The sequence below is a fragment of the Pectinophora gossypiella genome, chromosome 9 (assembly GCF_024362695.1).
Source record: "Pectinophora gossypiella chromosome 9, ilPecGoss1.1, whole genome shotgun sequence".
NCBI lineage: Eukaryota > Metazoa > Arthropoda > Insecta > Lepidoptera > Gelechiidae > Pectinophora > Pectinophora gossypiella.
Genome location: NC_065412.1, coordinates 10,968,417 through 10,992,163, shown reverse-complemented (window position 1 = coordinate 10,992,163; position 23,747 = coordinate 10,968,417). Strand labels below are relative to the sequence as shown.

At 36.6% G+C, this 23,747-nt stretch overlaps 2 protein-coding genes across 3 annotated transcripts in view; one reads left to right on the top strand and one right to left on the bottom strand.

Annotated features, from left to right (window-relative positions):
• LOC126369717 (uncharacterized) overlaps positions 1-12,434 on the bottom strand; it is a 259,915-nt gene extending 247,481 nt beyond the window's left edge. Inside the window, exon 1 of the mRNA XM_050014289.1 lies at positions 11,963-12,434. Coding sequence (XP_049870246.1) covers positions 11,963-12,059 — 97 coding nt within the window. The 5' untranslated portion in view covers positions 12,060-12,434. The remainder of the gene's footprint in view (positions 1-11,962) is intronic.
• The window catches only part of LOC126369646 (probable GH family 25 lysozyme 3), a 222,776-nt gene that overhangs the window by 173,867 nt on the left and 25,162 nt on the right, over positions 1-23,747 (top strand). The window lies entirely within an intron of this gene.

Genomic DNA, 23,747 nt, shown 5'->3' with positions numbered 1-23,747 from the left:
CTTCGTCTTCAAATTTCTATTGGGATACAGTTTTTATTGTAATTTCAATAAAGCTTGTTCCTTGGGTACATACCACACTCGAACCTTTTGCTTCTGGATGGCCAGAGTATCTAATCTAAGGACACCTTACTGCCATAGTTAGTAGAGTATCATTATCCTAAGATAAAATGATGAACGACACTGAACGTCAATGATGAGCGTCAGAACTAGCGTCAGTTGCATTCACAAGAAATATGTTAGGTCACATAACAAATGAGCCTATTCACAGTAGTCTTCTTATCAGTTTAACGGTGATAACTTACGACTTTTTTGTATGACATACCGAATTGTTTTTTGTCAAGTCCACCAACCCCACGGTGGAAGAGTGTCCTTAATTTGAAACAAGTAAGAAAGATAGCCGACTTCAAAAAAATGAGATATTTTTCATCAGTCGTTAATGTTAAAGGTGGTCTTAATATTTTTTTACCACTTTTACATCAATCTTGATGAAATGAAATTGCCTTTATCGTTAACGTCATTAAAATTCAGTTACGTTTTCTTGTTTTACTGGGATGATATTTTTTACTTTCATATTTCATACGTTGATACAATCACCAGTAAAATAATTCGCAACCATTCTTGATAGGTATTCGTCTCAAGATATATAACGTAACAAATAGACATACATAACATAAATAGCCTATGTTCATGTCCCACTCACAATTGAATAAGATGTGGAATTCTCTGCCGTCTTTTGTATATCCGAATGCATATAACCCGCGTGCTTTCAAGTCCAGAGTGAACAGGCACCTTCTGGGCGAGCTTGCTCCAATCTTAGGCCTCGTCAATGCCTTCGGGCAAGTCTGGGGCCAAGAGTAAATCCATCAACGGTAAAAAAATATCGGAGGAAGTATGGAGCATTCTCCACCTCGCTGATCCAATGCGGGTACATAACAAATACTTAAACACTACTCCTACTATAATTACTCAGGTAATATGATAATGCTACCGAGCTTCGGAAGCCACGTTAAGTTGGCCTCGTCTCTTAGCCGTAAAAGCACCTCCACCAACCCGCAGTGGTGCAGCGTGGTGAAGTATAGAGGCTGTTTATGTGACAATAAGTAATATAATCATGATTAAGGTTAGGTTTAGCTTAGAATACTTATAAATGTACAACATTATAGGTCTTGATTGTTATAATGCTACCAATTTATTAGTTTCTCCACTGCTATTAGGTACTGTGTTTTTACGGCTTTTGTGTGTGCCATAAAGCATTGTATTTCCTCATTTGCCAATACAGAATAATCTAGAGTAAAGTATCCCACGAATGTCACGCGTTTTTCCAGTAGGTATACGAAAAAAAACAAATGAACTATTAAATCCGTATCCAATCGAACCATTACTGTTACACACTACTTCATAACAGCAAAAAAATAATATAAGTACCTAGAACAAAAAGCGTCACACCCTATTAGTTCTACGATTCAAGTCTACTGTGTTACAAGAGTTATGTAACGATATTACAAGTGAATGCATAATTTGACTTGCTTGTCTAGTCGGGTTGGACATGGTCGGAAGCGAAGTTAAACTGATTTTTCGGCCAATTTAGTCTTTTTTCTATCGTGCGGGTTGTGAGGTGGATTACCAACGTCATCAACCCCGGTGTCAGGTTCACTATAGAGCTGCCAAAAGCCCCTCACATGGCTCATGTAACGACTACATACTTACATCAGTATTTAGTAACCGGGACCAAGGGCTTAACGTGCCTTTCGAAGCACAGATCGTCTTACTTCCGGACCATCGGGTAATCAGCCTGTAATGTCCTAACCAAACTAGGGATTATAAAGTGATTTTTGTGATATGTCCCCACCGGGTTTCGAACCTGAAATCTCCGGATCGCAAACCTCAAGCACTGGAGCACCGACCTATTGAGAATTAATAAACGAAGATGCAACATTACATAACAACAATAAACACATTATCAGATGTAAATTCGGCTCTCTCGTTCCTCGCTCACGTAGCATCATTCGGAATCGGAAGCAAATCTAAGTCAATTATTTGGTCGTAAACTGGTAGAAAGCTGCAGACGAAGAGAAGGTAGCTTAAACACAAAATAAAAGCTGTTAAATCCGTGTCAGTCTCAGTTTCTTTAATCAAATAGAAACACTAAATTAAGTAATAGTTAAGAAATTGAAACTATTCATTTATAATAAATTGCTAACTAGGTACCTACTTAATTTTCTTTCAAGTCATATTAATCACTTGTAAGGATTTAAAGTCACTAAATTGTGATATATCAAAGTGACTGCAAGTTGTCTTCTGATTACTTGCATGTGGGGCCATTCCATGAACGTATATAGATATATCAGTAAGAAAGGATTGCATCCTTCTTCTATCGTGTGAGTTTTTAGGTGGATTACCAACCTCATCAACCATGGTGTCCGGCTTACTATTGAGCATTAAGAAGATATGTATGTAAAAGTGTAATAACGTGTAAATTTTCTACCTTACTAGATTTTATTTCTTCTTGTAAATGTAGTTCTTCTTGTATATACTTAGTCTTGTTAGTAATATCTATCTGCCCTCTCTTAGTTTTTAAGTTAATCTCTTTCCCGGTCTGCTGGAAAAGATTTCTACTAGAAATATACTGAACTGTTTGTCTGTCTTGTGTTAGTCTAATTGTTTTTATATCAGTCTGTTCTTTTATGTTTTATTTTACTTTCTTCGGAAAACCAACAGCAAAATAAATAATCAATTATGTTATAACTATACAATAAGCCAACTACAGGTTTCCACAAATAACAACTTAATATATATATGAGTTAAAAACAGCACACTCGCCAAGAAAATTATGTGTACAATAAACTTTTAAATAAATAAAATAGCTAGGTATAAAGTGTTACGTTCCTACGTCGATTGAAATGAAACTTAAGTCAAGCATATTCTCAGTTGCAATGTCCTTGTTCAAGTAACTATCAAAGCTAAGTAGATTTATTTATGTCGTATTATAAAGTCCCAAAGACCTTAATATCAAGTAAACATTCAGAGGCAGCAGCCCTACTTTGAAACATATGTAATATATAGGAGTATTTTAGTATTAATTAATTTGAAACCAAGAAGAATATTTCTTAATTTCAAGGTAGCAACACTGACAACATAAAAATTTGCATCTTATTAGAATAATTCTGTCGCCAAATTTAGTCTGCTCTGCTCGTGCTTATAAGGGAGCTGTTGAAATTTTAAAAAGACCTGAATCGCTGTAGGTTGTCTAAAACACAAAATATTTGGCCATTTATGTTGCAACTTTCTACTTTAGGCTTAATGCACTATTTCATGGTTTGATGAATAGATTTTAAACTAAGTAATTTTAATATCCATGGTCATTACTAAGCGAGGTCTTTGTCTAGAACTTTTACATATAAACAGATTATATGGTGGCTCATCAAAAATATTGATTTGCTGTAGAAATATCCAGTTAAGGGACACCATGGTGGCGCCACCAACAAAATGTATGCATAAAGAGAACCTCACCACCTCACATTTGTTGCTGACAATCAAATCCCGTATAATTTACCGCTGAAGGCGCAACCATCCTAGTGAGATAGGGCGCTCATGGTGGTTATATATGTTATGGTGGGACAAAACCATAAATGTGAAATGAGAACCAAGTTCAATGTTATGATATATACCTATGCCTTGGTTGTTGACTTCAACGACAAAAGACGTGAGATTTAAATGGGTGTCAAGTTCAATGGTCAGTCCTGAAAATTTATAACAACGTAAAATATAATTTCTTCTTATAACTTAAGATAATATATTGTAGCCGAAGGTCTGACTTGTCTATTACTTGCTGAACTTGGCTTGACATGCTCCCGCGTCTCTAGATTTCAGAAAGACAAAAATCAATCGAAAATGTCTGACTTGGATGGGATTTACATCCGAAGCTCTTGTCAAGCCGGGACGAAAGCGTGTTAACTATTACACCACCACCGGATCCTCATTAGGACAGCTGATTCTGCGTATTTTTACCCGACTGCGGCAAAGCAAAAAGGAGGGTTATGTGTTTGACTGCTATGTATGTTATGTGTAGGCACGTCTTTTCCAACCTCACTTTTAAACGACCTGTCAGAACACATGAGCTATCATTAATTATCCGGTGATTCTAGGATATGTGGCGCCTTCTAGAGAAAATAAAGTAAGGACAAAAACATTTTGTTTTTCGTATTGTAAAGGGCGTAATTAGCGCATTACAGATATGTAAATATTACAAGCTATTACTTGCGAGTTTTCTGGTATTTACTCGACAGTTACGTGGAATTGATAACATGACTGCTCCAGACATGTTTTGGATAGATTTTATCTCCAAATCTTACATGAAACACGTGTCAGCCACGTTATCTTAATAAATAAGACGTAACCCAATCTGTCCCAAGAGTTTGTTTAAAACAACATTATTCAGAAGAATTTCAGAGAAATATACAAAACAATACAAATATACTTTATTGCACACAACATAACAAAACAAGTTTTACACACATAGACGAAAGATACGGTACAATCCGGCGGCCTTATTGCTAAGCAGCAATTTCTTCCACGCAACCAGTGGCTACACAACATACACCTATATCTATTTACCATACACATATACCTAATTTGTTGTTTTATACCTTTTTGGAGCGTGATTTTACCGTAGCCGAGTTTTAGAGTAGTATTAATATACTAATCTTAGCTGAGACTGCCCTCAAGACCATGCTGAAGTCCACGTTTTTATATAAGAACTTTTAAATTGACATGATCTTGGGAGCAGTCTCGAAGCCGAGGTTAGTTTATTAATACCATTTTTAAACTTATATTTTTATTCGATCTACAATCGTATATATATTTGTGCTAGAACTAAGTATGATGATTGTTGTTGTGCTGTACTTGTCTTTGTGTCAGTACGTCTCGAACAACGAAACAAGGACTCCTATTGTGGGTTATTATCCATTACCATAACACTAGCTAAGTTTAGCTTCGAACTTTGACCTCTTGGATATATCTACATCTATTCCATAGGTACTGTATCTTACTGTAAGAGAAGTTGCAGTCTAAAAATAACAGTCAGATAACTCACAGTCGTAACACAGTCTTTTGGTTCTTTTTTTACCCGACTGACAAAGGAGGAGGAGGGTAATGTTTTTTGACGTGACTCATTGTACATTTGCCTAAGATGGCGTTAACTACATGGCCGGTAAATTTATCGGCCAAGTGTTAGTGACATCGTAACGAAAACTAAGAGAGATGATTTAGCTTATTATCCTGAGTTAATATCAAGTGGAATTTTCCATCGTAAAAGTATTTTTTTTTTTTTTTTAATTAAGATGGGTTTGCTCTTGACTTCGTTCTTCTACAAGAAGAAGAGATCGACGTTGGAACGAGCTTACCCAGAAAATGCCTATTCACCCGTGATTTAAAGGACCCCAGGTTATAAGAGTCAGGGAACACCGACGCCGGCAGCCCATTCCATTCCTTGGCTGTGCGCATTATGAAGGATGAAGCGAAGCGCTTGGTGCGGATTAGTGGTAGTGGTAGTATAGAATTGAAAATAATAAAAAAAAAAACATGAATTTGGAGACGAAAAATTCCACTTAGTATCAACTCAGAATCATGGTCTGAATCATCCCCTTCAATATTCGTTTCGATGTCACTAACACCCTGTACATGAATTATGTACTTAGTGTAGTGTATTCGTACACAAATAATCACAGATAATCATCCCAGCGCCAGATCGGACACAATCCTCTGTTGAGTTTTGGTTTATGTCATGCCTAGGATAATGCTACTGAACGCATTCTAACTGAATTATATTTCATCGCTTCTTTCTTCAGATATAAGTTAACAAGTTAGTATTTTAGCCTACAAGGGCTTTCGCGAAAAATACCATCTTGCTAACTTAACATATAAGTGGTCGAACTTCACATATAAGTTCGTTTGACCTAAACTGTTTATTAACTTTATGATTCTGCCATTTTAGACGGCGATACGGCTCGTCACCCATCTCATTGGTCTAACAAAAATCTCAGGTGAAGCGGGTACTCAGTTCATCTTGCGTTGGATGTAATTCTGACAAGCCAAAGTCGTAAGCATCTATTATGTTATGCGTTGTTAGACGTCGTTAAACCTAATTGCAAACCAGATACCTATTCGCTTCCTTACGTCATTTCTTTTCTAGAAAATTCTGTCTCTGTCTTATCAGTCATGTCATTCATAACCTAAAATTTTCTTTAACAAATGACAAGGGAGATAATGTTATCTCTGTGTTATTGGTATGAGTAACATCACAAACAGATGATTGAGTATTATATTTTTGTTACAGTGGCTTTTAGTTTACAAGTTGAAGTTTAATGTTAAATAACACTTGTATGTATTATTATGATTGTGTATTTATACTATTATATAAAATGTGTGTATTATTTTATTTTACTTTTTTGCGCGCTACACTGCAGCTGTACACATGTACCATATCCTTTGCCGAAGGTTGTCTGGAAGAGATCGCTCTTAGCGATAAGGCCGCCTTTGCCCACCTTAGTGTGTGTTAAATATACTATATATCTCTGCCTATCCTTTCTGATATAGATGTGATGCTATGTTAAGTAATTTAAATATAGAATGTTCAGAAAATACAGGAAAATGAAAATTACTGTTAATTGGACATTTGGTCGGAACACATAGGTATGTCAGTGGAACGTAAGTATGTCAATAGTTAGGCTGGTTTTCGATCAAAGATGTGCGAAGCTGCGTAGCAAGAACCGATATATTATCGCTTCCTAATCCTAACCTCAGCGCACTTCCAGTACATCGTTTCTATTTGCTCCTAAACAAACAAATCCCTTGCTACACATCCTCGCTCGCCTTTGATGGAAACGCAGCCTTATGGATGGCAACCTGTCTACAAGACGAAAAAATAAATATCCATAAGTACTAACTACCCTCAAGAAACGAGTATAATTATTGCTAAATCATTATTGAACGGAACTCATGTTAACACAATCACCTATTTTACACGACGGGGAGCAGCGTGCTTCGTTATCAAACACGTGCGTTATACGAACTCATAAATTGCACCAAAATTACTTTACTATGGAATGCAGTAACTTTTCATTAACATTACGTGACGCTTAAACATAAAACATAATATAGGTACCTCCCACTGCTGGGCGCAACACTCTCTTCACCGGAGGGTGTGACTTTGTGTCTATCCATGTCGGATCTCCTTCTATATCTTCTTCTTCTCTTGTTTCATTCTTCTTTTGAATTTTACGACTATTAAAGGTCCTCGACCCTTTTTACATTAGGCAATTATAGGAACTTCAATAATATTAATTAGTACATTCGCAACGTACATAAACCCAATTATTGCTATCTTTTAAACAATTGCTAAAGTAATTTACTAAGGAATAAATTAGCCTCATATATTTTATACTCGTCTTGTGCAGTAATAATAGGATTACTTATGTACTTGAGTAGTTTAACCCGGTTAAGTAACCTTGATATTATTAGCCGTAATTATAATTCTTTTGCTAACAAAGAACTCAAAATCACACTAAATAAATTAAAAAAAAACATAAATCGATTGTCATGTGCTCATCAATGAGGTTGACAACGAGGCCGTGAAATATGTTTTCGGAGGTAAGTAGTGACGTCGTAGTAACCTAATTGAGTTGGAATTTCCCTTCGGGTTGGAAGGTGTGTTGTTGGTTGCGTAACCAACAAGACAAGAGGGTGAGATAGTGTTTTACAATGCATACGATCGTGCCACATTTTTGTCCTAGTGAGACAGAGCCTTTTAGATAAGGACACACAATATTACAATTAGATATTTACTCTCTTCTTCTTCTTCTGTCGTGTGGGTTGTGAGGTGGATTACCAACCCCATCAACCCTCGTGTCAGGGTTACTATTGAGCCGCCAAAGACCAAAGATATTTACTTAGGTAATAGGATTATGAAAACTATTATAATTATGAGTTAAGTATGCTGATTGTAATGATAAGTGAAGTTAAACACTTGACACAATCACAACATAATCCGTTTAATTATTATGTCTAGACCGTAGCTACTGTAATATTAATATTATTACGTAATTGATTAATTATCATATTCATATATTATACGCTGATGATTACTAGCTACTAGAAATTGTAATCTTCTTCTTATCGTGTGGGTTGTGAGGTGGAATACCAACCTCATCAACCCTGGTGTCAGGGTTGTTATTGAGCCGCCAAAGGCCCCTAACATGACTCATGTAACGACTACATACTTACGCCAGTAAGTAGTAGTATTGTAATTAATTATTGGTATTACAACTGGTGCCTTAGTCAAGTTTCAAATAATAATGACAATGGACATGACAGTGATCAAAATGTATGGGATTGACGTAAGGCAACAAACGTGTCAATCACGTACATTTTTATCACTGTCACTGTGGAATTGATAGGTACGATTTTTATAGAAGCGACTGCCAGTCTGACCCTCGAACCCGAAGGAACAACCAGCCCCTTTAGTTAGTAACTGTAACTCAGTTTCTATTTTGCTAGGTAGAATACTATCTTGTGGTTGGCTAAAATGACAATGAATTGAATGACAGCACTTGACAATTTCAACCAATCACAAGAGGTTTCTACCATTCTAGATGTCAAAACAGAAACTGAATTACTATTAGGTTGATGTTAAGGCTGGATTAAACTTAAACATGGTGTTTAGTGGTTTGTTTGCTCACTTGGTAGGAATTTGTAAACGTGAGTTTTATCTGGGAAGGCAAATGACAAGTTAAAAAAGTTTTTGAGTTTGGTTTTGCCAGAGATTGTGTAAATGTGGAATGCTGAAGTAGCATTCTATATTTATGTGAGCTTGGGTGTATCAAGAAAATTTAATCATAAAAGTTAGAAGATACAAAATGATGTATTAAGTAAAAATTGAGAGACTTGGAACTAATCAGATACTTACGAGTCATTGTATGTAAATAACATCACAATATCACGACTGATGTAACAATATGTTGTGTGAAATTAATGGCTTCTGACATTAACATTATGATAACAAGATATTTCTAATAAATTTAAAAGCGTATAAACAGGGTACTTAAGGCCCAAACTGCTGCTACTCTAGAATAAATTAACGAATTTCTATTAGTTATTTAAAACACATCTTCTGTAAGGCATGGAAACGTAAAGGTAACACTTGACATTATTATACTCGCGCATCTGTGTGTGTGACGTCTGACGCCATACGATTTAAGTCTAGCTAAACTAAACTGTGTTCGAGGGGGATGAGGTAAACCTAGCTCAGACGCTGGTGGGGGGCGGAGAGTTGCCGTTCTATTCATAGTATTATTCCTTATTCTATGCCGCTATGTAAGCGCGACGCGACGCGACACAAAATAAACTAGGCCCTTGGTACACGCGACTACCGGAACATCACGATTTTTTCAAGATTTGTATATTGCTTAAGCTTAATTAAGAAAGTCAAGAAAAACAGATACTTACTTTCATAAAAAATGAATAAATTGATAGTTTTTAACATCATTTGTGTGAAATTGTATGACACACTTTTCATACTCAAGTCGCGAGCAAGTCGATGCGAGAATTTGAACAATTCTGTGCGTCAGTGTGTATATCAAAGCTTAATGTATTTTTTATTGTATTCATATAGGTAATATAATATAATATAACATCAGCTCACGACTATATCCCAATAGATACCTCTATTATAGAGGTAAACAGAGGCACATCCCTCGCAAGATGAACTAAGTACCTACATCTCGCCGAGCTTTCTGTTAGACTAATGTGATGGATAAATAAATTTAAACAATAAACATGTTTATTTTTTGTATACTCATAAGTCGTGGAATCTCTTGCCTTGCATATAAGTAGACGCTTATATTCGTAAACACGTAATTAATCATATAAACTGCAACCCTAAAAACTAAAGATACCCGTTTTAAACCAACATGCGTCGCTCTTCAAATGTCAAGGATGAAATTAAATCGCTCAGTAGTTAGGTGTAAATTCAACGTGTATTTATCCGGAGTTGTGTGTTGATATTATTGAATAGTCCGCATATAAGTAGTTATAAACAATCCTAAACGCTTTGGTCATTGTTCGCGTTGTAATAACGATGAATCAATAGCAGTGGAAAAAACATCGATAATTTATTTGATTAAATAAAGCAGCGGGTGCATACGCATTACCTAGCCAATTCAGTATCTTTTTTCGAAATGATTTAGGTACATATTTCATCTGACAAAAATCCGTTGAATTGACTAAAACTAAAACATCCCAGAAAACTATAGATCACAATCTCACACGCGTTCTATTATCAAATATCGCTGAAGTAAGTACCTATCAATAACAAAGTTATGATAAGACAAGAAATTCCACATTTCAGAAACAACTTTAGACTTGAAGATAGATATATAAACCGTTGTACCTACAATGAATGCAATAACCAATTGGTTTGTTTTTAATACCGATGTTATTGAGTCTGCATCTAACCATAAACATTTTGTTTTGCGGAAGTAACGAAATGTTAATCACACTAATTAAATTACCGGTTTATAAACTTCACTAGCTGAGTTAAGCTGTTTATCGCTAGATGGCGCTGAGCAGGAATTATTCGATAAAATCCTTCCAGTAAAGGACCGAGAATGTATTGGCTAACCGTGTTATATCAGTCGAAATTCAGGTCCAAGCAGTGTTGTTCGAATTTTGCCAGTTTGACATTTTGGCCACTGTGTCAGCATACCAACATGCCCCTCCCTTCAGACGTCGGCCTTCGAATGAATTTATTTACATACGGTAATAGGTAGGTACCTGTATACAGTGATTTATCAATATCGCATCACATGCGCTGTGCGTATTTGCATTATTTTCAATTATGACAAGAAATCTTCTAACCAATTTCAAGTTATATGAAACTAGGTCTATATTTACGTGCATGGGTTGAATAAAATTTCTGCTATTTATAGATTCCTGAGACCTTTGTGTTTCGTGTTAAGCGACCTCTTCAGAGATATCGTATGTATTTAACGTAACATTACACAAAAACTCTGAAGGACCCATAGTAATGAGTGACAAAGACGTGACGACGATGTCTATTTGAACAAGTGAAAGATCCTTCCAGAATACAAATTTGTTCATAGTCGGTTAATATTTTTAAACCATTTCAAAACTCGAAACCTATGGTGATATTACTAAACATCACAAAGTTAATATATTCACAGTTGTTTTCTTAGAATTTCATCATAATCAACTTATTAGCAAACTAATTTGCGTTAATAGTACAGATTCATTTACTAATTTTGATAGTTAACATTCTAATTAACATTTACTCATCTCACAGTCGGGAGGTAAACTCAATGCTAAAATAAACATAATACGAAATTAATGATAAAAGTTGTTCATGTGGTTATTCAACACGGCTGCGACGAGTAGAAAGAGAAAACGACGAACATTTGTTTGTACATATATTTCGTCCATTTCGCGTCGTCGCGTCGGGCAGGTTTTAAAATCACTAGTTGAAGTGAACCGAGTGAAAACAGCGCGCAACTCGCAACCGCCTGTGCGAGTACATTGCGTGATCTGCCAACACCTGCTAGTTATCGCGCAACGAACCTTGCATTTATCGTCATCGGCATTTGTGCCGAATCTATGTTTTCATTGTTCACAAAGGTCAAGATCGACACTACCATATTGACCGTTTCGCATCACAAAAAACACAACATTTATATCATCATTAACATATTACTAAATGTTTCCAGCGGTATCTACGTTAAGGATTCCAACCGAGGCCTTCTCGTTGCGCTCGCGTCATTTGTTATCATTAACATTCATCGTTTGCTTTTAATCAAAATATTTCATTGTGCCTACCTCGACGTATTTTTATCGTTAGCGTAGGTTGTTTTAAATTCACACTGTACATACAGGCTAACTTGCGTGATAAACTTACCTGAGTCCTGCGCATTTTGCAAGTGGTGTATGTGATGCAGGTGGGCGTAGTAGTGGTGGTGGTGTAGGATGCACTCCAGATCGGTGCAGTTCAACATGGTGACGGGGCGAGGCGCCGGCCGCGCCGGCTGTCGTCTGTTCGCTCACGCTCACTGCACACTTTCACAAAACTATTCCACTAGCACTACACGTATCGTTGTCACATCACGTTATCTGATTGCACGCCGAGGCAGGGGCTGGTCCATCGGCGGCGGCGCCGCTCGGTCTGCGAGTGACGGCGCCTGCTGCCTACCACCGCATCACGTGTTGTTTACGATATACAATTCTCCAAATAATCACGTGCACCCGCAAGACATCTCATTACTTTACGAAATTTTGCGCGGATATTAAACGCAGCGGAAGGTATCGATAAGGCGGTCAAATCAATAACAGCACGAGGTTGAGCTGCAGAGAACGGCGCGCGCGCAACACTCGAGGCGCGCGATTGTACACTGAGTGCGGCGTGCGCATGCCGCTGCCACCTCTCCCGGCTCCCGGCCTCGACCGCACTTGTCGGAGACTTAATTATCATATCATGCCGGGCCACCTTTTGCCCTTGCAAGGATAATGCGCCGTTCAATGCCCGTTTCCCGTTATCTTTGACATGGAAATGAAAGAAGCGTTGATAGATGTATCGACGCCTTCTGGTTTATCTCCCGGTTTCATAGACTAGGGTTGTGAGAAGTATAATTGCAACTAGAACGTGTTCGAGTTAATAACTATTGATTAGTCTCTTGGAGAGATAAGTATAGGTATTGAATTAGCAATTAGAGATGCTTGTAGGACGTGACTGTATGTTTTGCCTGTTATTAGTAAGTATGAGAGTTGTATTGCGAGTTTTATTAAGTTTTGGAAAAAAAGATGCAAAAGTTGTATATAAGGTAGTGTTCGTCAAGGTCGAGACTCGTTCGCCATGAGTAGTGCGAAGCAAACCACTGCTTACGTACCCAGTGCACATGTAGTGCAGTCGATTGTTTTGACAACAATCACTCTTACTGCACATTTCATTTTATCTTTTGCGTATTTTTCCGGTCTAACTAGCTCTTGATTCTTTGCATTCATCCTTTTCTGTACAAATGACCACCCGCTGACAAAAAATACAAAAACGGTAATCACTTACCACTTCCGAATCGCAAAATCTTATCTAGTCATCCAGCGCATTGTCTTATGTCTAGTTACTTTTTTTAGAAAGTTGGTACCTAATTGTTTATTTTTTTATTACTTTTGCTCATTTTATTATGATATCAATTTAAACTAAAGTTTTATTTGTTCTTTTGCAAGAAATACACAATCAGTTTACCGTCTATTACGAAAATAAATAATTTTCAGCCCGTTCTATGTCCAATAATCGTGTTTATCAAACTAACAGTGCAGGTAAAACCTATGTCATTATTTTCATAATGTTGGCTATTGAATTGGAAAGGTTGTTTTTAGATGTTGTAAGTAATTGTGGATTTTTCTTTTTGAAATACAAATTCGGTGAATAAACGCCAAGCACGTGTTCATTTTCTTTGGCTTTTCCTTTGTTCGGCATCTCGCTTAATGGAATGAATCGATTTGTTCGCAAGCAATGCTCTTACAAATACCAATTCAATCCAGATGTTTACTTTTCTCCTTTGTTTGTGGTCTGGTGGTGAGTTCGTTTACATCTTGAGAACCTCTGAACATCTGAGGTAGATGCCTTAATTTATCGCCTTATGTTTCCGTGTTCACTATTAGCTCATAAAAACTTTGCAATACAATGCGTTCGTTAGTAGTTAGTATGTTTTCGATTTACTTCCCAGTGGGCGATTAAGAGTCATTATTGTAAAATCGTTTCTTATGGCGATGGCGTTGCAATAATGTTTCCTGGGTATAACGTCCTTCGAGAAGAACAAGAAGGGATGCTTCTCTGATACATCTCTTCTTCTTCGTCGTTCCCTCACTGCTGAGGATCGCGACCACAGGTTATGGTTTTCCACTCGGTACGGCTATATGCTGCGTGGACCGCCCTCTGTATGCTGCCGCCCACCGTCTTCTTCACGATGTCAGACCACCTCGTAGGCGCCCTTCCTCGCGCACGTTTGCCATCCATTTGCCCAACGATGATCTGCTTCTCCAGACTGTGCTTCGGAGACCGCATAATCAAATCAAATCAAATATACTTTATTGTACAGAACTAAAATTTCAACAATGAGACATAACACATGAATACAGTACAATTTGGGCGGCCTTATTGCTCTAGAGCAATCACCATTAAGAGTCCCTCCTGTGATATTATTTCGACCTTGTTTCTCTTCCAGTACTGATTTACCTGTATTTATGGATTTATTTTAATACTATTTTTGTCTCGTATTTGAAATTACTCTCAATTTTACTTTATACAATGAATCTCTATCAAAATTGTAACGAAATTTGTTTTCGATGTAGGTGTTTCCTTTCTGTTTTGCTCTTGACTTATTTTAATAGTACTTAATGCAATATTCACTCGACTGTACTCATACTGTTTCGACGCAGTTATTGCTTGAATATTTCAAACTTAACAGCCTCCGTGGTCTAGTGGTTAGACCGTTAGACTCACGATCTGGAGGTCCGGGTTCGATTCCCGATGGGGACATTGTCGAAATCACTTTGTGAAACTGTCCTTTTGTTTGGTAAGGACTTGTCAGGCTTGAATCACCTGATTGTCCGAAAAGTTAAGATGATTCCGTGCTTCGGAGGGCACGTTAAGCCGTTGGTCCCGGCTATTAGCCGTAAAAGGAGCAGCGTGGTAGTATGCTCCATACCCCCTCGGGTTGATTGAAGGGAGACCTGTGCCCAGCCAATGGGACGTATATAGGCTGTTTATGCTACTTCAAACAATCTTTGCATCAAGATAAATATAAGATGCTGAGAAGTCACTCATTCGATATTGATGTCTACCAAGTAACAATAAATCCCACGTTAGTTTTAAAATCGTCCGTAACGTTACATAAGTAGGAAACCACATGCTAAGGCAAAGTTAATAGTATTCTACCTGCAACCGGCATGGGTGATTATAATTACTGCATTAACAATTGTTCAACAGACGATTAAGTTCCTCAGTTATGAAATAATAGCGTAACAAGGATCGATCGGACCTTTGTTGCAATCGTGATTGTATTAGCAGTTGATACATGACTAGACGATGCATTTTATATAACCGACATAAGATATTTATTACTCATGGTCCCTAAAGACCTATAGATGTGTACAGAGCAACATGTCACCAGAAGGGAACTTCCCCACTGAGGTCCATTAGTCCTTTCAAATATTCTTCCTCTCAGATGACGCCCTGAGCCGAGGTTCGCGCCCAACTGGGCACCCTCAGGCCTGTTGTCTTAAACGTTGTACCGGGTGAGAGCCTTCAGCGCTCCCCATTTGTCCGGCCAAGTAGTTAATGCCATCTGCGGCAAATCTACAATAAGTCACGTCAAAAAAAACTATTGTCAGGTTCTGTTGACAGAAGTCACATCAGAATGTGATTTTTTAGAAAGGTGATCTTTATATCATAGCATTGCTATAGGAGATGTGTGTAGGGGCAATATTATTGAGCAAGAAAAATGGTGCAAGCAAGAAAAAAGCTTCCCTAAGTGACGTACACTAAAACATCTCCTATAATCAACATGTCCATTATGTTTAGCTAATTCTGGGCAATCTGCTAAAACACACAAATGTTGAGAATCCTTTCCCACAATAGCATGTAAAATTATGTTATGCCATTGAATCGAATGTTATAGAACATTGACATTCCTGAAATACTCAGGTGTGTTTTGGCTACGTAGACCATATATTAAGTATTACCTATCTAGTGTTTTTGTATAAAATAATAGTTCTATTATATTATGTTTAGAATTATATCAGATTTTTTTCATGAATAACTTGATCATCATAGTTACTTCCGTAGAACGAGTTTGACTATTATCATGAAAATTTGTTTAAGTAATTGGGTAGTTTCCTAAATAAAAGATATTTTTTTTAATTAACTTTTAATTTCATCTTAAAAAACAAACTAATACACAATCTGTCAAATAATACTAAAACAATAATAATGGCTTCTGCCCCACGCACGCCTTCCAATAGTCCGGGACTCCGTAGGCCCGACTACACGACATACGAATAATAATAATAAACAGAAAATACATTAACTAAACATTGTAGCTCTAGCATAGAAATCAAAGATAAATTAAGAAATTCAGATTACTAAATAAAGACGTTTCCTTTTTTCTATTTAACTTATGTACGGTCACGAGTACTAATATGTATGTATACACTTTGAAACCATGTCACATTAACTTTTTTCACAAATTAAACCGTAAGTCTCATTAAATGTCAAATATGATAGTGCGACAGGGTTCTAAAGTGGGTACATGAAATTGCTCATGACTGTACGCATTTTAATAAAGAAAAACGTAATAATAAGTTCGACATTTAGTCACGTTTTCTATGACGTCACAGGTTGCTTTTTCATACAAACTGCATAGTAGGTATTTTCATGTTTTGACTTTTAGAAAAAGTAACTGATTGACTCGTTGGAAACCACCCTGACGTCGATACTACGTTTTATCATCTGAAATCAGTTAAATATCCGTTTATTCGTTAGTTTCTAGGATGCGATAATCCGGCTTCATCCTTTTTATGGACTAAATAAATAACAATTAACAATGAACTGTACCGTCATCAAAACCTTGTGAAACAATAAAACCGATTTACAAATTTCACACAGCATGTTTATAAAACGACGCTGTTACAATTACCCAACACACATTTCATTTACTTGACATCGTAAAAGACGTGTGACCAATCTTCTTCAGATCGGCGATGCAGTTCGACTGATATCGAATCGACTTGCATCGAAATCCATGTCGTCGCCTTCTCCTCGACTTCAGACACAACAGTACAACAATGGAGGTTTAGATTTTAAAAGCACATTCGATCTTACGACTTTATAGTTATAACCTCACGAGCGCCGTTTTTAAAAACCAAACACGTACCTATATGATTTTTTTTAACAAAACCGCGCAATATACACGCTAGTTTTAATCCAGGTAAAAATGTAAGTCTCCATTTATCCCGAATTGAAATAAATTGAGGTTTTAAGGAAGACAATCACATCAGGGAGTTAAAAAGGCCACATCGAAGCAATTCATCAAAAAAAGCAATATTGCAATTGACAATTGCGCATATAAAAGTAAGTACAAACAAATGTCAAATAGCAATACTGCTTTTCTAGATGAATTGCTTTGATGTAGCATCAAAAAGGCGCTTGTTGTTTTTTTTACAGGCAACGATGGTGAGATAAATAGGTACGTTGTCACGTGTGTGTCGCGAATCCAGCGTTTATAAACGCAAGCTCTTTGAAATAATTAAAATCATTTGGAAAATCAAGCAGATCAGCGTTATCGTCGAAACATTCCATTTGGTATGTCCCATAAATGCGCGAAATCTGATCGATATCCGCAATCCATGCAGTTCTGTATCGAATTGCGCCGTGAGGAAGGTCGGTTAGTAGATTCAGTTCCCACGGTGTGTTTCCTTCGACCTGACCATTAACTCCGAGACACAACAATAAGTCACAACAGCTGCTGAAAACGAATAAACAATGTGTACAAGTTAAACAGTTTTCAGGTTGTGTCTAAAAGGCATTGAATATTTGAAAATATCCGCACTATCCAAACAACATGAGGTTTATGTCCAACACACTCATTGTGACACTCGAGTCGGCGAATGGAGTAAACTACTTGATACTAAAGCCGCCTGCAGAGTTATCCAAAAATTGAATAACCACAACATTGTTAATCGGTTAAGTGTTTCTTCGATACCTGGTAAATACTCAAGGAAAAATGTCGCTACAGACCTTTTTAATTTCTGGCTCCTGTTAATAAATAAATGTAATTTATAAATAAATAAATTCAAAGTTAGCAAAAGGTCTCTTTTTGACGGGACTTTATGTTGGTTTGCCTCAGATGGCATTAACTACATTACCGGACAAATGGGATGCTGAGGGCTCTCAGAAAGGTGTAGCTATCAATAACTACGAGTATGGTAAGAAACATTGACGTAATATGTAATATAGCATGTGTATGTTACTTACTATAGATAAGGAAAGACAGAAAAAAATATTTATTCGGCAAAACAATATTCAGATTCACCAAATAGTTATTTTAATGAACCTATAAATTCTTAAAACATTCCTATATCGTAGAGTTTAAAAACATGCGAAAACGATGCGAGGTCTATGCATTTTAAAAAGATGTCATTCTGTCATTTACCAAAGGTCATTCACCAAGATTACCGGTGGGATTAAATTCCAACGGGAAATAACATTAGAGAAGCTATAAGAAAAAAAATAGGCAATAAGGCGAGTTTTATAAGTAGAATTAAGTTGAATGGAAGTGAAAGTTAGAAGGAATATCATAAACAATTACTTAACCTATTAAGTATCATAATGAGGGTCGTAAACCAGGTTATAGATTTTTGTAGCTATTGGCTACTCGTTTTTTATACTTTTCAAGCATATCAATTCATAGAGATTGCTATTAAACTTATCCTAGGAATTTAAGACAGTATAACCTAATAATTTTACAGAAAATCGCTAACGGTTCTCAAAACAAAGAATTTACATGGATCCTTCAAATGATTCTAGAATATTAACAGATCGCAGAAGATGGAGACCTTTTGAATACAGCCAAGTTTTCCAACAAGTAGTCGCAATCGTTACGTCTTTGGGCATTATAGTTTTATACGTGTTTTGGTTTCTGAATACTTATAATAAAGAAGATCCATTATACGTAGTTCACAACGATTCAGTGACGAATTCCTCAAGATATCCTATCGCTGTTTAGTCTGGTATACCACGAAGGTGAGGATAATGATATCACTCTGAGTCATAAAATAAACTAGTAATTATTGCTGAAGAATAATTTGATGCAGAACAAGAAGTATGTTATTTAATTTACATTTTGTCACACGCCTTGGGGGTTAAGGTAAAACTAGCTCAGCCGCTGGTGGGGAACGTGTAACGACCCCCCCTTACATATAATACTTATTAACCCCACACACTCAATCCACGACTAAACTGACCAGGATTCGACCCTGGGTTATAGTCAAACTAAGTGATTAAATTGGCCATTATTATTGTTGTGATCGTCTAGTATAAAGGTAGGACCTTATGTTGTGTTTTGTAGTAACTCAAATTCTTTTATATGAAGGTAGCTGAGTCAGATATGAATGCATGTTATTGAGGGCATGTAAATAAAGAATAATACTAAATTAATGTACTACATATATACTTAATAACAATACAAATAGGTTATAATTATGTCACTATGGTAAGTGAGAAAGACAAGAAATTATCTAAGTAATAGGGCAATGGGATGTGAGATATTATAAGTATTTATAATTTAAAAACAGTCAAGTCAACGCCAAGCAAACCTAAACTTAATGACACTGATTAAAGCTTATAATTAAACAAGTGAGACTTACAAGAAGGTAAGAAATAAGTTAGTTATTTAAAATATGGTTAGGGATTAGATTTTATTATTGTAAAAGATCTAGGAACACAGGAAAAGGATTTGAATCCCATAACAACAATGTAATAGTATAGGGTGCCGTTTCGAGCCCCGACCACGCTCACCGGCGAATGAGGCCCTACCCTGATTTAGGCCCCTCTCCGAAAGAAACATATAGGTTTTTTATGGAATGATAAGCACAAAAATGTGACATATCAGGAACATTAGGTAAATAATTGGTAGGTAAAGGGAAGAGCTTCCCAACACCAATTTCACATATGTAATAAAATTATTTAAGTTAGACAGATTTACATCCAATCTAACAACACAACTCATTGTGATGCATAGCTAGCACCATAGCCATGGCGCAAAAAGGTAAGTATGTGAGCGACTTAGCAACCGGAAGCCAATATGCAGCTACTCATCACTGTCCTCCCCCCAATACACCACAGTGCAAGAGGATCAACAGAAGCAGTGACTACCGAACTGGATTGACCCCAAATATACTAAGCAAAAGGTCCCTAACAAAACGAATGAGCGACTTAGCAACCGGAAGCCAATATGCAGCTACTCATCACTGTCCTCCCCCCAATACACCACAGTGCAAGAGGATCAACAGAAGCAGAGACTACCGAACTGGATTGACCCCAAGAATACTAAGCAAAAATGTCCCTAACGTCCCTACTATGGCTTCAGCGGCATTGCAATAACACCAGCCATAGGAATAAGTATGAGTGTGAGATGGATGGTCATGAATATGATACCAACCATGAATCACAAGAATATATGCAGTCAAACTGGATGTAATTGTTATGCATAAGTGCATTATTGCAATAATATTGCATGTTAGTAAGCAAACAAATTGCATAGTGAAATCAGGCCAGGTAAACCTCTGGACAAGGTATAGGTTGTAAAGTTAGGTATGTCACAAACTAGCAGCAGTGACATTAAGGTATTATTAGGTAGATGAATAGTAAAATAACACAAATAAATTGTGTTGAATTGGTTTGTATATCAGTGTAATCAAGCCAGGCAGGCCCGGACAATACAAGTAAGTAAGTATATAATAAGTCATGTTAAGTCACATAGGTGAAATAACAACACAGATCCAGAGTATATAAGTTTATTCAAAAGCCATTATCAATACCATTACCTTCATCTCATGGTATCCAGACTTTTATAATTCAATTCAAATTAGCAATTAATTGTATTATTTACATGACTTAATAAGCCACAATAAACTGATAGGTCCAGAGTGGGTCATAATAAATTTACATTATAACACAAGAGGACAAAGTTGACCCATACCATACAATACTGATTATATGGCATCGGCTAGAGTCTTCATACTCGAAAGCATCGCCACGCACAACCGCTCATCAGGAGGAGGCAATCCAACCTGACTATCCAAGTCGCAGCGCTGGCTCGATACTGATTATCTAGCTTCATCTCATATTGGCGGATGGTCATCCTGTCCCAATATCAGAAAGAAGGTCATGGATAATAATATCTCACCGCCCCACTCCTGTAGATAGCTGTATCTCCCAAAGCACCACTATAGAACAATCCAGAACCATGTTACAGTGGTAACAACAACTGTTCCTACAATTATTCTACATTGACACAGTGAGGTAGCAGGCCGTAAACCATAAAGGTTCACCCTGTGTAACTTCAGATTGGTTTTCGAATAGAATCCTCAGGGGAATTCTAACTACAATAAAACACAGCAAGATTACAATCCAACCTGGACCAACAGTCTAGGTTCACAATATAAAGTAAAAATCTAAATCCATGAGGTTACCTCTAAAACAAGGATACCTCATTCTGCATACTGATCTCCCCATCTCCAGGCAATAATTATATTACCTCGAAATGTGAATCGCAACATACAGAACTACAAGAAGAACATTTTTGTTCAGTCTATGCGGCAATATGTACAATTTTCATTGTAAACATTGACACACAGTCCAAACATAACCAATAAGAAAAATAAAGTCCAGTCAGAATATATCGCAAGCAGTCATTCCCTACGCGTCAGTAAAGTGTCAGTCAAAAAGTTAAATAGATAGACATACATAAACTACATAAAATAACAAAAATAATAACAAAACACAAACAAAGGTAAACAATCACAAGCAGCACATGATCCCTACGTTCGCAAGCTTCCCTACACACTTTTGACACATCCTACTCCTATCGGGCCCTATCTTTAGCGTAAAATTGTACCTGTCGTCTGAGATCTGATGATCTCAGACCTGTTTCCAACGATGCCTGTAAGAAAAAGGTAATTAGTACACCACACTTCCTATTTTAAACCTAATAAGGTCCCTACAGCGCACTCCGCGGACTTTTGTCGGACAAAACCTACATATTTCACGTAATCTACGCACGGAAACTAATTCTAATCCCTATTCTAGCGCGGTAGACGACCAGCTACACCACGGAAGGTTCGGATAGCTGATTAAAGAGCAAATTTACATAATTTGTCAAAATAGCAATCGCGCACTGTAATCCTGAGCTACGGAGCTCTCAAAAGCCGCGACAGCTGGTAATCCAGCAGAACGGATCCCTACCGATTTACAGAAACTCTAGTCAGACTTGAATTTTCTAAAACCGGCAGCACCACCTGCTGTTCTTGCTCCGAGCGAAGTCCTCAACGAAGTTCCCCAAAAAATCTTGCAAAACCCCTTTTATACCCGTTATGCTCCCTCTCATCTATCAGGCAATCGCGATATTGCTACCACTAGCGCCTCAAAAACATCCAAATGACATTTACCCGACATTGACAATCGAGGTATTTATTGAAAATCTCATACTTCCTATTGACATAAAAATATTCATTTAATTTTATTTTTATTCTTAAGTAGACTATAATACTAATGATGTTATTTATTTAATCAAATTCTATTTAATTTATCAAATCAAAACTGCAGAATTTTAGATAAAAAATATATCCAATTTTGTAGAATTTCTAAAAAGCCAAACACTCGCTCGACCATTTGCCTGACGTTCCTCGCACACATCTGTAATTTACATAATCTACACAAACCAAGCTCCTCAACCTTATTGGCTGTTTCTCTGTGTACGCGAAAGTGGCGTGACTTCTAGATTGTTCTATTTTAGGGTCTAAAACGCGTACAATACAACACCTTGTCAACAATCCAAAAACGGTTCCGTTTTTGGAGACAAAAACCATGAATAATACCTAAATTCCTCTATATCTCTTAAACTGTGACAATTAGGTAGCTGAAACTTTCAAAAACAATGCATCTCCATTGCCATCACAACTACAAATTCAAAGAAACACAATAAATCAAATATTTAAAAAGATCCCCCACTCTACAAACCCGATCCACCAATGCATGTTTTGACTTGTCATTAACAACGACAACATACTAGCAATATAAAATTCACGATCAACTCACGTTCATGTTTTTGTTCACTAAATGTTCTTTCAATTGTAGGCACGGAACCCCTCAAAATAATGCGATTCACACTTGGCATTATTTTAGTTTTACTTTTTTTTCCATGATTTTTTCAATTTTCACGAATTACAGTTCTAAAAAATTAGAATAATATTTTAAACGATAGGTACGAACTTCGTATGCTTTATAAATCAATTTCAACAAGAAATACTACGTAATATAGCTATTATTTTCAATTTTGTAAAATATACCAGCTCAAAACCCTTCATTCATATATTTTTACATCGACACCCTTTTGGTGCTTGCTACTCCCGCGAAAATTCAAACTATCCTAATGTCTATTTTTGTATTTTAAATAATTTTATTCCATAAATTCGTACATATTCTTTCAAAATAACAACCCTATTACGAATCCTAATTAACAAACTCTAAAATTTCGTATACCTTTTTATAATCTATGTATTCCTGTGACGTAAACTGAACATATCCTTCATTCGTTCTCACAGTTAAACAAAACAGTTGAATCAAGTAGTGTGGTTTGTATTGTTTGGACAATTAGTGTACTTTTTGTGTTAAATATAATTATGAAACCTTTCAGATCGTGTTTAATATGACTACAGAATAGTGGGAATCATAATGGAAGGAAGACAAAATAAGATGCAACGTACGGGTTTTAGCTACAATAATTAGTAAGATTGAAGACTTCTTGACGATGTTTATAATGTATCCTATAAAATATTCACTCACCAGGTAAGAAATTAATAAATACCTTTTGTATTCGTTAAGTATTTTATAGAGAAATTCGTAGTGCAAA